Source organism: Canis aureus, chromosome 6 (assembly GCF_053574225.1).
Source record: "Canis aureus isolate CA01 chromosome 6, VMU_Caureus_v.1.0, whole genome shotgun sequence".
NCBI classification, from domain to species: domain Eukaryota; kingdom Metazoa; phylum Chordata; class Mammalia; order Carnivora; family Canidae; genus Canis; species Canis aureus.
The window spans coordinates 24,634,329-24,648,361 of record NC_135616.1 but is presented as its reverse complement, the minus strand read 5'-3'; the positions used below and the strand labels follow the sequence as shown (position 1 = coordinate 24,648,361).

The 14,033-nt window shown below is 35.6% G+C and overlaps 1 protein-coding gene across 10 annotated transcripts in view; it reads left to right on the top strand.

Moving 5' to 3' along the window:
- Positions 1–14,033, top strand: part of CCDC178 (coiled-coil domain containing 178) — a 421,095-nt gene that overhangs the window by 25,802 nt on the left and 381,260 nt on the right. For all 10 annotated transcript variants that reach the window (XR_013381334.1, XR_013381333.1, XM_077900386.1 and 7 more), the window contains one exon: positions 3,774–3,854. Coding sequence is in view for 8 of the 10 variants with exons in the window: in XM_077900386.1 (XP_077756512.1) it covers positions 3,797–3,854 (58 nt within the window). In the remaining 2 variants the exon portion in view is untranslated. The remainder of the gene's footprint in view (positions 1–3,773; positions 3,855–14,033) is intronic.

Genomic DNA, 14,033 nt, shown 5'->3' with positions numbered 1-14,033 from the left:
GGGAGCCTGACATGGGACTCAATCCCGGGTCTCCAGTATCCCACCCTGGGCTGAAGGCGGTGCTAAACTGCTGGGCCACCGGAGCTGCCCTGAGATGGGCTTTTTTTTTTTTTTTTTCAGTTAGCATAATTAATTTGGGGTTCATTCAAGTTGTTGCATGCATCAACAGTCTGTTCCTTTTTACTGCAAGATTGTATTCTGTGGTATAGATATATTACGATCTGTTTCGCCACTCACTCACTGTAGGACATTTGGGTAGTATGCAGTATTTGGCAAGTCTGTTTTTGTTTTTGTTTCCCTTGCCTGAGATCTATCTAGAAAGATGCCATGGTCGATGTCAAAGTTACTGCCTGTGTTCTGCAGGATTTTCATGATTTCATGTCTCACATTTAAGTCTTTAATCCATTTGAACATTTTTTTTATGTATGGTGTAAGAAAGTGGTCCATTTCATTCTTTTGCATGTTAGTGTCAAGTTTTAGCTAGTATAAACAATGCTTCTAAGAATATTACATACAAGCTTCTGAGTGAGAATAAGTCTTTATTTCTCTTGGATATACGTTCAAGAGTGCAACTGCTAGGTCATATCTGCAAGTCCATTTTAGTTTTAAGAATTGCCAAACTATTTTCCTAAGTAGCTTTATTATTTTATATTCTAATCAGCAATGTATAGGTGACCTATTTCCTCCACATCTTTGCAAATGTTGGGTGTTAAAAAACTTTTTTTGTTTATTTTGTTTTAGCCATTTTGGTAGGTATATAGATAGGTCACTGTGGTTCAATTTCCACTTCTTATTGCTGGGCAGAGATAGGGGTTCTAGCTCCCTATTAGGCCTCCCCTGACTTCTTAGCTGGGAGAGGTAGGAGTGCTTAGTTATTGCTTCCTATGTGATCTCCACTGAACCCATGTAGAGGGTATAGCCTCGTGCCTGCTGGATTATGGTTAGAGTTGTGATTCACCATTAAGAATCCTTGTACTCTACCCCAGTACTTCATTATTGCTGTTGGGATGTGTGGGAGTCCCGGCTCCCCACACAGTGTTCATTGACAATGAATGGGGAAAGGCTTGACTCCAACCAGTGGGATCAAAGTTCTGCATTCCTATTTGACTTCTGACCGCCCCTACAGGAAGACTGGGGTGCCTTGTAACCACCTACCAAGGATGGAAATAGTCTAGGCTCCTCACAGCACTTTCGGGGGGGGGGGCACCGTTTTTTCTCTGGTGTTTGGGTGGAGTAGAGAGGTTAATGTCTAAATGCATTCTCTCTTGCTCAGTTCCTCTTTTCCTGGTCCCCTGACTAGAGAGAGCAGGCTTCTGTTGGAGATTTATTTGATCTGCACCCACTGGCATTTCCGGGTTGCTGGTTTCTGCAGCTTCAAGTTAGGATATACGACAATAAAAATCTTAGAAACTCACCTCATTGTTCCTCTGGTTTCAAGGTGCATATTCAGGCTGCCTTCTTCCTTCCATCGCTCCACCTTTTGTTTTAGTTCTTTATTACACTTAGGGGAAGGAATAAGGATAAATACACTCACTCATCTTTCTGAAAGCCGAGTTCAAGACTTTTATGCTTGCTTTTGTATTTTTCATCTTTCTATTACTGATGCTTCATTCAAGATCTTTTTTTTTTTTTTCTGAACTTGTTCTACTAATTCATTCTTCAGCTTTGTCACACCTGCTTTTTAAGTTTACCAGTGAGTTTAGAATTGCAGGTATAGCAGTTTGCAGTTCATATACTTCTGACAGACTTATCAAATCTGCAGTATCAATGTTCATAATTTTTATTTCTGGAATTATAAAATGTGATGTTATATTTATAAACATCTTAAACATAGTTAGGTGGTTTATATCTGGCAAGTTCATTATCTGGGGTATCTTTGGATCAGTTTCTGTTATCTTCCTCTTTTGGTGATTTCTATTATCTAGTCTCTTTATGTGTGGGGTTACCTTCAACTTTATACTAGGCAAGGATCACGTTAATTACTTTCTTTACGAAAGCTTCTGAGTCATCCAGATGATCTGTGACTGGGCTTCAGTCCCTGGGCAGTCCTCACATTGACTTTACTTCTGTTTCATTCTATTGCTTAAAATACAAACTTCTGGCATCTCATTTCTAGGAATGAGTTAATTTTCCAGGGCACCTACACTTGACAGAATTTAGATTGTATCTTTTGTTTCCAAAGTTTTGTGTGGCTGTTACAAGTACTGTCCAGCCTCTCAGCTGCCTCTCTCACATCAGATATTGCCCTTGGGAAAAGTAGCCTTACATGTTGATCTCACTTCTGTAGATTTCTATGTTCTACTAGATCTTGGCCCAGGTATTTATTATTATTTCTACATAGTTCGAGATGCTTTCATGAATATTTAAAAAATACATTTTAACCATATTTTTAGTAGTAATTTGTAAGAGTATTTTCCAAGTTCTACATTATTATAACAAATTTTTCTTATATTTTTCTGTAATTTTGTATAGAAAATATAACTCTATGTTTCAACTACAATCATCATTGAATTAAAAAATTAAATGTTGCTTTACAGTAAAATTTAATTATGTACTTTTAGATAGCTTCCTTTCTTTTAATAAGTTAGTCTTGATAAAATAGACTGGCTTATTCAAAGGAGCTGGACTTGGGATTGGGTATTCTTTCATAGCACTCATCCCTAAGCTGTCCTTTTATACTGAATGAATTTGCTCATTTCAGTAAGGATTTTCTTATTTGTAAAATTAAAAAAAAACTAGATTATTTCTAATCTGTAAACTCTATGATGTTTTAGGTCTACAAATTAAAAGAGGTAGCTATTCTATGTTATAGAATTGCTGTCTTTCCATTAAGTAGCTTAAATTTCTAATAAATATTGATTTATAGAATTATGGCAGAATAACTTGTTAAATATAGGGATGTTGTCAGCAATCTCAAAATTCTATAGGACAAAATATTTGATTTCTATATTGATAAATTGTAGAGAAAATAAACCTCATAAAGAGAATTAAAAGAAAACTTACAGATTAAAGAGAATTAAGACATTTAGGTTGAATGTTATACTTGTAACATTATTCCAAAAAACTTTCAAAAACAGGAAAAAATATAAGACAATGAAAGAAATGCAAATGCTAAATATGTTTAGTGGTATTATTGCTATGTTTTAAAAAAATCTTCAAATATTTACAAATGCAATACTTCAACATTTGAGATTTGCCTAACTATGATCAAGGGTAGGTTAGACAGGGTAGTAGGTGGGGATATAGAATTCATATTGGCCATTAGTTAAAAGGACCCATAGATGCATTATACTTTCTCTTACCTTTGTATATATTTGACTTTCTCTATCATAAGATGTTTAAAAAAAAGAACCGAAGGAAAAGCAAAGAAGAAATGATGATGAAGTTTAACCTTATCATAGAAAATGAACCATTATAGGTTCCAGAATCTCTATAAGGCTTATAGTCCACAGTTACAATGACAAATGCTAAAAAAATCTAGTCCCCAGGCCAGATGCCTATTTAAGTTACAAGCAAAACAGAGGATTTAAGATCCTTTTTTTATGAGGACTTTTATAGTTGGTGTTCCCCAAGAGGATCATAATAGTTCTCATTGGAAGAGTATAGAAGAGTATACTGTCAGATTTCCTTACATTTTTAACATAATTTAGTATTGATTTTTATATATTTATATTGAGAAGTAGAATGATCAATTCTTAAATGGACAATTTTAGTCTAATTAAATGTATACTACTTTTGATTCATAACATTTAAATATTTTTCTTTCTAATTAGGTTTCAAAATATTATAAATAACCATGCCTGAAAATAAGACAATTTCCTGTTCTCACATTGGAGGTGATCAAGCCAAGAAAAGTAAGTTTATCATTAAGTGATTTTCTTTGAAACTAGGTCATTGGTAAATGCAATTAAATAAATCATAGAAGATAGCTGCAAAGATGGTAGTCTTCTCCAGGACAAAGGGTTACACAACCAAACTTTACTGGGACCAGGAAGGTGAGGTAAGTGAAAGGAATAATCAGTTTAAGGAAAACCCTTGTCTGGATTATAATCAATTTATTTTATAATTACCACTGAACTAAAGTATAGGCAATATAATATATAAGTAGTACAGCAGAGACAGCTCTTACTGGCTCATGTGAGCCAATCACATATATCTCAACTCTACTCCACTGATTGCTTGAAATTGTCTGGTTGATAACAACAGCTAGGTATGAAAATTATACCAGCACCCATTGAAGATAAACACAAAATTAATAATGAAAAATACTTTGATAACTCTATCTTTAAAATTGTATTAGATTTATTTCATTACTTTGCATTCTGACTTTGCATTGATGTCTTTGCATGATATAGAGCAGAGGTCAGCAAATTATAGCCCATGGGCCAAATTTGAACAGCAGCCCTTTTTCTACAGCCTCAATGCTAAAAATGGTTTTATATTTGTAAAGCATTGTAATAAAAAGGAAAACAGAAGCAAAAACAAAAGATAAAAGGAAAGAGGAATATGCAACAGAGATTGCATGTGGCCCACAAAACCTAAATTTTTTACTATCTGGTCCTTTATAGAAAACATTTGCCAATCCTTGGTATAGAATTTTGCCTTGAGTACTGGGAACAAGTCTTTGTAGTTCATTTGGTTAAATCTTAAATATATTGACACAACACTGCTAATACCTTTTCCTTTTATATCTCTCTACATGCAGTTATTCCTCCTTTATATTCATAATATTGTATTTTTTTTCTGTTTCTTCTGCCTTGTTGATCAGTTTTGCCAGATGTGTTCAATTTGTGTGAAACTTTTTAAAGTGGTAATTTCTGATCTTTTTAATTATCTCTAGAGTTTGTTGTTGTTGTTGGTCTGTTTTCTATTTTAATAATTTCAGATATTATTACAGCTTCTCTTCCTTCTACTTTCTTTGGGTTTGTTTTTCCACATATTCTTAATTTGGATGCTGAGATAACTATTTTTTAGATCTTTTCTAATATAATTATTTAAATATATAATTTAATTACATATTAAATATATTAAAATATTTAAATTATTATATTTACATAATATATAAAATAAATATATAATTTATCATATATTGAAATATATTAAAATCATTAAATATAAATGTATTTTAAATATTTAAATATAATTTAAATAATTTTGTTTATTATAATTATTTAAAATTACAAATTTCCCGTGAGATATCATAGATAAAATAAAATGGATTAGACTGTCAAATCAGACCCATTTGAAGCAGAGATTTACTCAACTGTTCTGCGTAATACTGTTTAACTTTTAAAAACTTATACTCACATATCATAAAATTCACCTCTTTAAAGTGTACAATTCAGTGTTTTTAATATAATCACAAAGTTGCGTGACTATCAATGGTATTTAATTCTAGAATACTTGCATAACCCCTAAGAGAAGCCCTATACCATTACCAGCCACTCTTTATTCCCCATCCACCCAGCCCCTATGTGCCTTGGTAGGGATATCACAGGACTGGTGTGTGTTGACTACTTTCTGCTGAAAACGGGTACCACAACCACCCTGGAGGACACCCACAACATGCAGTTGATGAAGTTCAGTGTAAGGCCTGTCATCACCTTCGCAGTGGAGGCCAAGAACCCTGCAGACCTGCCCAGGCTGGTGGAGGGCCGAGGCAGCTAGCCAAGACGGACCCCACGGCACAGTGCATCATTGAACAGTGAGTCCTGGGAGCACCCAATCGCGAGTGCCAGTGAGCTAGCTGCGTTTGGGGACCTGCCTAAAGAACCTGGAGGAGGAAGGACCACACCTGCATTCTCATCAAGAAATCCGACCTAGAGTCAAAGGTGCTCTGCCTATCCCAAAGCTCCAAATAGATACACTCTGCTGTACCTGAAGGTGTGGCCCCTCCCGGACCACCTGGCAGAGGACAGCAATCGGGTTGAGGTGTGGAGCCGCCAGTAATTGAAGTAGCGGTACCCTGCCTAGACCCACAGGTTCCGGTTGGTGTTCTTGGCCTGATGGCATTGGCCCAACATCTTCAACATCACCAGAACTGTACAGTACCTTGGCAAAGAAAAGGAGACCACGGTGGCTGGATGCCAGTGGGGCTGCCATGCCAGGAGAACGTGCGAGGCGTGGGCTTTGACTTCTACGATGTGGCTCTGTACAAGGACACCATCCCGACCACCCCACCGGTGGCACGGTCTTTGCTGCAGCACACGGACAGCCGGCACCAGCCTATCCACCCGGCGGAGCTTCAGCGGCTGGAGGAACTGGCTGGCGGCCTCTACCATGTCTTCAACAGGAAGGAGGGCCACGTGTTCGAGGAGTCCCAGGTGGCTGGCACTTCCTTCTGTATCGTGAAGGCCTATTGCTCCTCAAGGAGTCCTTTGCTTTACTGCTGACCTGAGTGGAGGCCAAGCCTCCCCCAACTGCACGTTTGGCAGCCGGCAGATGCTGCCCAGGGACCCCTTGGACCACAGCGGCCGCCCCAAGCCAAGCACAGCGGAGTCGCGCAAGCGCAAAGCCCTGTACAAGGGCCTCTCAGCCCCACGTGACTTCCTGGACAAATTGTGGGCGGGGCTCCCGGCAGCACCCGCGCCCCGCTTTCAGGGACCGGAGCAGCCGCGAGCAATGGCGGCCGCCTCAGGGCGTTTGCCGGCTGCTGGAGCCCTGTGTGGCACGGCCTGTCAGCTTTCCGCGCCCCTCTCGGTGCCGTCACTCAGCATAAGCCCTGTGGTCGTTTCTTTCAGTATTTATCTCAGGATTTCAGAGGTAACAGAAATGCCCTCACAGCCAGGATTTATTTGCCCAGGAAAGCTGGGAGAGGCCGGATGGAACACCGTTCTGGACATTGCATATGAAAGAATCTGTGGAATAGTTGGCTTTGTGCGTCTGTCTTCTATTAAACTAGAAAAACTTCTGGTTTTGGAATTTCAAGGTCCAATTTTATGGCTGAATAGTATTACGTTGTATGCATATTCCACATATTGTTTATACATTCGTCACTAGATGGATATTTGTGTTTCCTCTTTGGGGCTCTCATGAATAACGTTCTTAGTATTTGAGTACAAGTTTTTATGGGGGCATATGTTTTTATTCCTGTTGGGTATACACATAGGACTGGAATTGCTGGGTCATTTGGTAACTTGATGTTTAACTTTCTGAGTAATTGCCATTTTTTTTTTCCCCCGTAGCAGCTACAGTATTTTACATTCCAAATAGCAGTATGTGAGGATTCCAGTTTTTCCCTTGTCAAAGCCTGTTATAGTCTGGGTTTTGTTTTTGTTTTTGGTTGTTTTTTAAAATTATTATAGCCATCCCTAGCGGCTGTGAAGTGACGTTTCTTTTTTTTTTTTTTAATTTTTTATTTATTTATGATAGTCACACAGAGAGAGAGAGAGAGAGAGAGAGGCAGAGACACAGGCAGAGGGAGAAGCAGGCTCCATGCCCCGGGAGCCCGACGTGGGATTCGATCCCGGGTCTCCAGGATCGTGCCCTGGGCCAAAGGCAGGCGCTAAACCGCTGCGCCACCCAGGGATCCCTGAAGTGACGTTTCATTGTGGTTTTGGTTTGCATTTCTCTAATGACTTGTCATGGGAAGATCTTTAAGTGTGCATTTGTCTATCTTTGGAGAAATGTCTGTTTAAATCTATTGCAATTTTTAAATTGAGTTCTTTTCTTTTTTTATTCTTGAGTTGCAGGAATTCTTTATGTATGTATTTCAGACACTAGATTTTTACCAGTACATGATTTGTAAATGTTTTCCTCCCTTTTTTTTTAAGATTTTATAAATTCATGACAGACACAGAGATAGAGAGACAGAGACATAGGCAGAGGGACTCCATCCCAGGACCCCTGGGATCACACAACCACTGAGTCAACCAGGCATCCCTGATTTGCAAATATTTTCACCCATGGTAGGGGTTGTATTTTCATTTTCTTGATAGTGTCCTCTATAGGACAAAAATTTTATTAGATGAAGCCAATTGGTCTGCTTTCTTAAAATTGCTTGTTCCTTTGATAACACATTAAAGAAATTATTGCCTAATCCAAGATTACAAATATTTACATCTGTTTTCTTCTAAGAGTTTTATAGTATTAGCTCTTGCACGTAAGTTTATGATGCATTTTGAGCTAATTCCTGAGTATGATTTATAGTAGGAGTCAAAATTCTTTCTTTTGTATGTATATCTCCAGTAGTCCTAGTACCATATGTTGAAAAAAAAAGACTTTTTTTTCCCTCATTGAATAGTCTTGGCACCCTTGTAAAAATCAACAGACCACAAATAATGGGTTTATTTCATGAATCTCATGCTCGCTTCAGCAGCACGTATACCAAAATATTTCATGAATCTAAATTCTACTCCACTGAGCTATGTGTCCACTTTTATGCAGTACCACACTGTATATTATAGCTTTGTAGTAATTTTTAAAACCAGAAGTGTGATTTCTCCAACACTGTTCTTTTTAGCTAATCTGAGTCTCTTGCATTTCCACGAATGTTAGGATCAGTTTGACAATTTCGGGGGCGGGGGAGGGAGGGGAAGCCTGCTGGAATTTGATAGGAATTACATTGAATCTATATATCAATTGTAGGGATTTTGGCATCTTAACAAGATTATGTCTTTGAGAATACTTATCAGGGTATCATTGTATTTACTTAGGCATTAATTTTTTTTTTTTTTTTTGCAAATAATGATTTGTAGATTTTTGTGAAGAAGTCTTGCACTTGTTAACTTTATTCCCAAACAGCATCTTTTTGATGCTGTTTATTTCATTTTTTTTGTGTGTGTAGTTATTGTGACTAAAAATCTCTGGAACAATATTGAAAAGAAGTGGCAGAATGTAGATATGCTTGTCTTTTTTCCTGATCTCAGGGGAAAATTTATTTTTTACTATAAAGTGTGGTTAACTGTGGATTTTTCACAAAGATTCTTTATCCTGTTGAAGAAGTTTCTCTCTATTCCTATTTTTTTGTGTGTGTTTTTACCATGAATCTGCATCTATTGAAATGCTTGTGTGGTTTCTTCCCTTTATTCTGTTAATATAGTATATTGCATTCATTGATTTTCATATGTTGGAACATTTCTAGGATAAATCTCACTTGGATATGGTGTATAATCCTTTTTTATATTGTTGGATATAGTTTGGATTTGGCTGGTATTTTGTAAGGGTTTATCTCCTAATATTTTTTCTTTCTCCTTGGATTTAGTTTGCTCTTTTTTTTTCTTAGGATGTGACATAAGACTATTAATTCAAGTTCTTTTTTTTTTTCATATAGACATATATAGCTACGTATTTCCCTCTATTGATTTTACTTATTTTTTACTATATGTGTAAAAGTTATATGTTTAGTTGCATTTTCTTTTTGTTTTCATTTATGTCAAAGTATTTTATCATTTCCCTTGTGATTTATTTTTTTGACCCATAATTTATTTACAGTTCACATATTTGAAAATTTCCCAAATTTCCTTTGGTTACAGATTTCTATTTTGGACATTGTAGTCAAAGAAGATAGACTTTGTAAGATTTCATCACTTATTCAAATGTATTAAAACTTATTTATGGCATAATATGTGCTTTTATCGAGGATGTTCCATATGCACTTGAGAAAAATGTGTTTTCTGCTCTTAGTGAAATATTTATACAGTTGTTTCTTAGGTCTAGTTGGTTTATCACGTTTTCAAAACTACTGTTTACTTGTCTATCTTCTGTCTAGTCGTTTCATCTGTTATTTAAATTGGGCAGTTGAAGTCTCCCACTGTTGTTGAATTGTCTATTTCTTCCTTCAGTTATGTCAGCTTTTACTTCATTTTGAGGCTCTGTTGTTAGGTTATATATGTTTATAATTGTTGTAGCTTCGTGATAGATTGACCCTCTTACCATTATAAAATGTCCTTTATTTCTAGTAATAATTTTTGTCTTAAAGTCATCGTGTGCAATTTTATGCAGAAACATTCCTTTATGATTCTTTCAAATTTTTTTTTCTTTCTCAGTAAAAACGGTATATGTTTACATTTTTTTCAGTATAATTCTTATATGGTTACTCTTTGGATAAATTAAATCATTCATATATATTAGTGTTATTTGGCTAGCGCTATCTTCTATCATATTTTAACTTTTTCAACACTTGTATCTCTTATGTTTTGCATATTTTTGCTATGAATTTCCTTTTGCCTATTCGATCCTGGGACTCCAGGATCACGCCCTGGGCCTAAGGCAGGCGCTAAACCACTGAGCAACCCAGGGATCCCATATTTCCTATTTCATAATTTGCATATAATGAAATGCTCAGGCTTTAAATTTGTAATTTAATGTATTTTGATAAATGTATACTTGGTAAATATAGAACCACTGCCCATTTTTGGATAAAAAAGATTTTCATTACCCTAGAAAGTTTCTCACCTACCTTAGGCAACCACTGTTCGTTACCTATCACAGTTTAGTTTAGTTTTTTTAATCTCAAATGATGGAATTATGAAATATCCATTTTGTTGTTCTGATTATTTTTGCTCAATGTATTTTTGAGACTTACCAGTGTTATTCTGTGTATTAGTGGTTCATATATATATATTTTTTTACTGCTTAGCGTTATATTCTTGTGTGACTACACTGTATGTTTTGAAATTTAATTTTCTAATGATGGACATTTAGGTGGTTTCCAATTTGTACTGTTAGGAGTAAAGCTATTAACATATTCTCAAATAATTTTTTTATGGACCTACACTCTCATTTACCATGAGTTAAAGTTTAGCACTCTTTTTACATCATAGAGTAGACATATTTAACTTTATAAGAAACTGTCAAATATATTTGAGAATTTTTAAGCACTTCAGAAATTGTGAAATAAAATACAAGATTTCTCATTTGTCTCTACATTCCTCTTTCCAAACTTAATGGGTCCTAATTACATGTATAAATACCTATCAACACATACATATATCCTTTAGATATATACACAGAAATGGGATTACTGTATCACATGAAGTTCTGTTTTCATTTCTTGGTAATATTTTCTGTAATGGCTATACAGTATAAATTTATGTTTGCACCAACAGTGCATTAGGATTTCCTTTTATCTCTACATTTGATACCTCTTGTCTTTTTGATAATAACCACTATAACAGATATGAGGTAATAGCTCATGGTGGTTTTGATTTATATTTCCCTGATGATTAGTACTGTTGAATACCTTGTCATGCACTTGTACATTTGTATGTCTTCTTTGGAACAATGTCTACTCAGGGTCTTTGCCATTTTAAAATTGGATTTTTTTATGCTATTGAATTGTATGACTTCCCTATATATTTTAGATAGTAATGACTTACCAGATAGATGTTTTGCAAGTATTTCCTCCCATTCTATAGGTTGACTTTTTCATTGTTATTTCTTTTGCTGTGCAGAAGCTTTTAAGCTTGATGTAGTTCCACTTACTAATTTAAGTTTTAGTTGGTTGTGCTTTTGGTTTTTGTCATATTGAAATAACCCTTAGACAATGTTAATTCCAATGTCAAGGAATCTTTTTCACATATTTTCTTTTAGGAGTTTATATGGTTTCAGATCTTACATATTAGTGTTTAATCCATTCCAAGTTAATTTTTCCTGAGTTGTGTAAAGAAGGTGTCTGGTGTCATTCCTTTGCATATGAATATCTAGTTTTCCTAGCTTGTTTCCTTCCTTCCTTCCTTGATAAATCTTTCTTGGTTTATTTTTATTGAAGTGTAACTTTCATTTACAGTGTTATATTAGTTTCAGGTGTACAATATAGTGATTCAGCAGGTCCATGCATCACCTGGTTCTCATCACAAGTGCCCTCCTTAATCTCCATCACCTATTTAATGCTCCCGCCCCCATCTTCTCTGGTAACCATCAGTTTGTTCTCCATAATTGAGAGTCTGTTTCTTTGTCTCTCTCTCTTTTTCCTTCTGTCATTTGTTTTGTTTCTTAAATTACACATGAGGGAAATCTTACAATATTTGTCTTTTTGTGACTGATTTATTTCCTTAGCATTATGCTCTCTGGCTCCATCCATGTTGTTGCAAATGGCAAGATTTCATTATTTATATGGCTGTATAGTATTATAATAAAGTAATGGTATTTATGGCTGAATATATACCAGATCTTCTTTATCCATTGATTTGATGGACAATTGGGCTGCTTCCATATCTTGACTATATAAAAAATGCTATAAGCAGAGCAGTGCATGTATTCCTTTAAATTAGTGTTTTTGTATTCTTTGGGTAAATTCTCAGTAGTGAGATTACTGGATTGTAGGGTATTCTATTTTTAACTTTTTGAGGAACCTCCATACTGTTTCCTACAGTGGCTGCGTCAGTTTGCATTCCTACCAGCAGTGCACAAGGGTTCCTTTTTCTCCATATCTTCACCAACACCTCTTGTTTCTTGTGTTTTTTATTTTGTTTTTAAGATTTTATTCATGAAAGACACACAGAGAGGAAGAGACATAGGCAGAGGGAGAAGCAGGCTCCCTGTGGGGAGCCGGATGTGGGACTAGATCCTCGGACTCTAGGATTACACCTTGAGCCAAAGGCAGACACTCAGCCACTGAGCCACCCAGGCGTCCCCCCGCCCCCACCTTTTTTTAATTAGCCATTTAGACAGGTGTGAGGGGATATCTTACTCTAGCTTTGATTTGCATTTCACTGATTATCATTGATGTTGAACATCTTTCATATGTCTGTTGGCCATCTGTATGTCTTCTTTGGAGAAATATTTTCATGTATTCTGTCCATTTTTTTATTTGGGTAATTTATTTTTTGGTTGTTGAGTTTTATATATTTTGCATACTAACCCTTTACCAGATATGTCATTTACAAATATCTTCCCCCATTCAGTGGTTTCCTTTTAGTTTGTTGATTCTTTCCTTTGCTGTGCAGAGCTTTTTTTTTTTTATTTTTGATGTAGTCACAATAGTTTATTTTTTGCTTTTCTTTTTCTTTCCTCAGAAGAAATATGTAGAAAAACGTTGCCACAGCCAAATAAAAGAAGTTACTGCCTTTGTTTTTCATGCACTTATAAATGGGATTGTTTCTCTTTCTGCTGCTTCTTATTGGTGTATAGAAATGCAACAGATTTCTGTGCGTTGATTTTATCATCCATTTTTATTTTTTCCTGAGACTTTACTGACTTGCTGTAGCTAAAACTTGCAATACTGTGTTGAATAAAAGTGGTAAGAGTGGACATCCTTGTATTGTTCCTTATGTTGGGAGAAAAGCTCTCAGTTTTCCCCATTGAGGATGATGTTTGCTGTAGGTTTTTCATATGTGGCCTTTATTATGTTGAGGTGTGTTCCCTCTAAATCTACTTTGTTAGAAATTTTTATCATGAATGGATGTTGTGCTTTGTCAAATGCTTTTTCTGCATCTATTGAAATGATCATATGGTTTTAATCCTTTCTCCCTTGCATCCCAAAAATAATCCCACTTGGATTGTGGTGAAGGATTTTTTTTAATGTACCGTTGAATTTCGTTTCCTAGAATTTTTTTTTAATGTACTGTTGAATTTAGTTTCCTAGTATTTCATTGACAATTTTTGCGTCTATGTTCATCAGGAATATTGGCCTATAGTTCTCCTTTTTAGTGGTGTCTGTGTGATTTTGGTATCAGGATAATGCTGTCCTTATAAAATGAATTTGGAAGTGTTCCTTTCTTTTCTATTTTTTGGAATAGTTTAAGAAGAATAGGTATTAACTCTTCTTTAAATGTTTGGTAGAACATTGGTGAAGCCATCTGATCGTCGACCTTTGTTGGAAGTTTTTTAATTACTGATTTAATTTCTTTACTGGTTATTGGTCTATTCAAATTTTCTATTTCTTGTTTCAGTTTAGGTAGTTTATATGTTTCTGAGATTTTATCTATATCTTCTAGGTTGTCCAGTTGGTTGGTATGTAGATTTTCATAATAATCTCTTATAATCTGTTGTAATTTCTGTGTTGTTGGTTGTTATTTCTCCTCTCTCATTTGTGACATTGAGTCCTTTCTCTTTTCTTTTTGATAAGTCTGGCTAGAGGTTTATCAATTTTA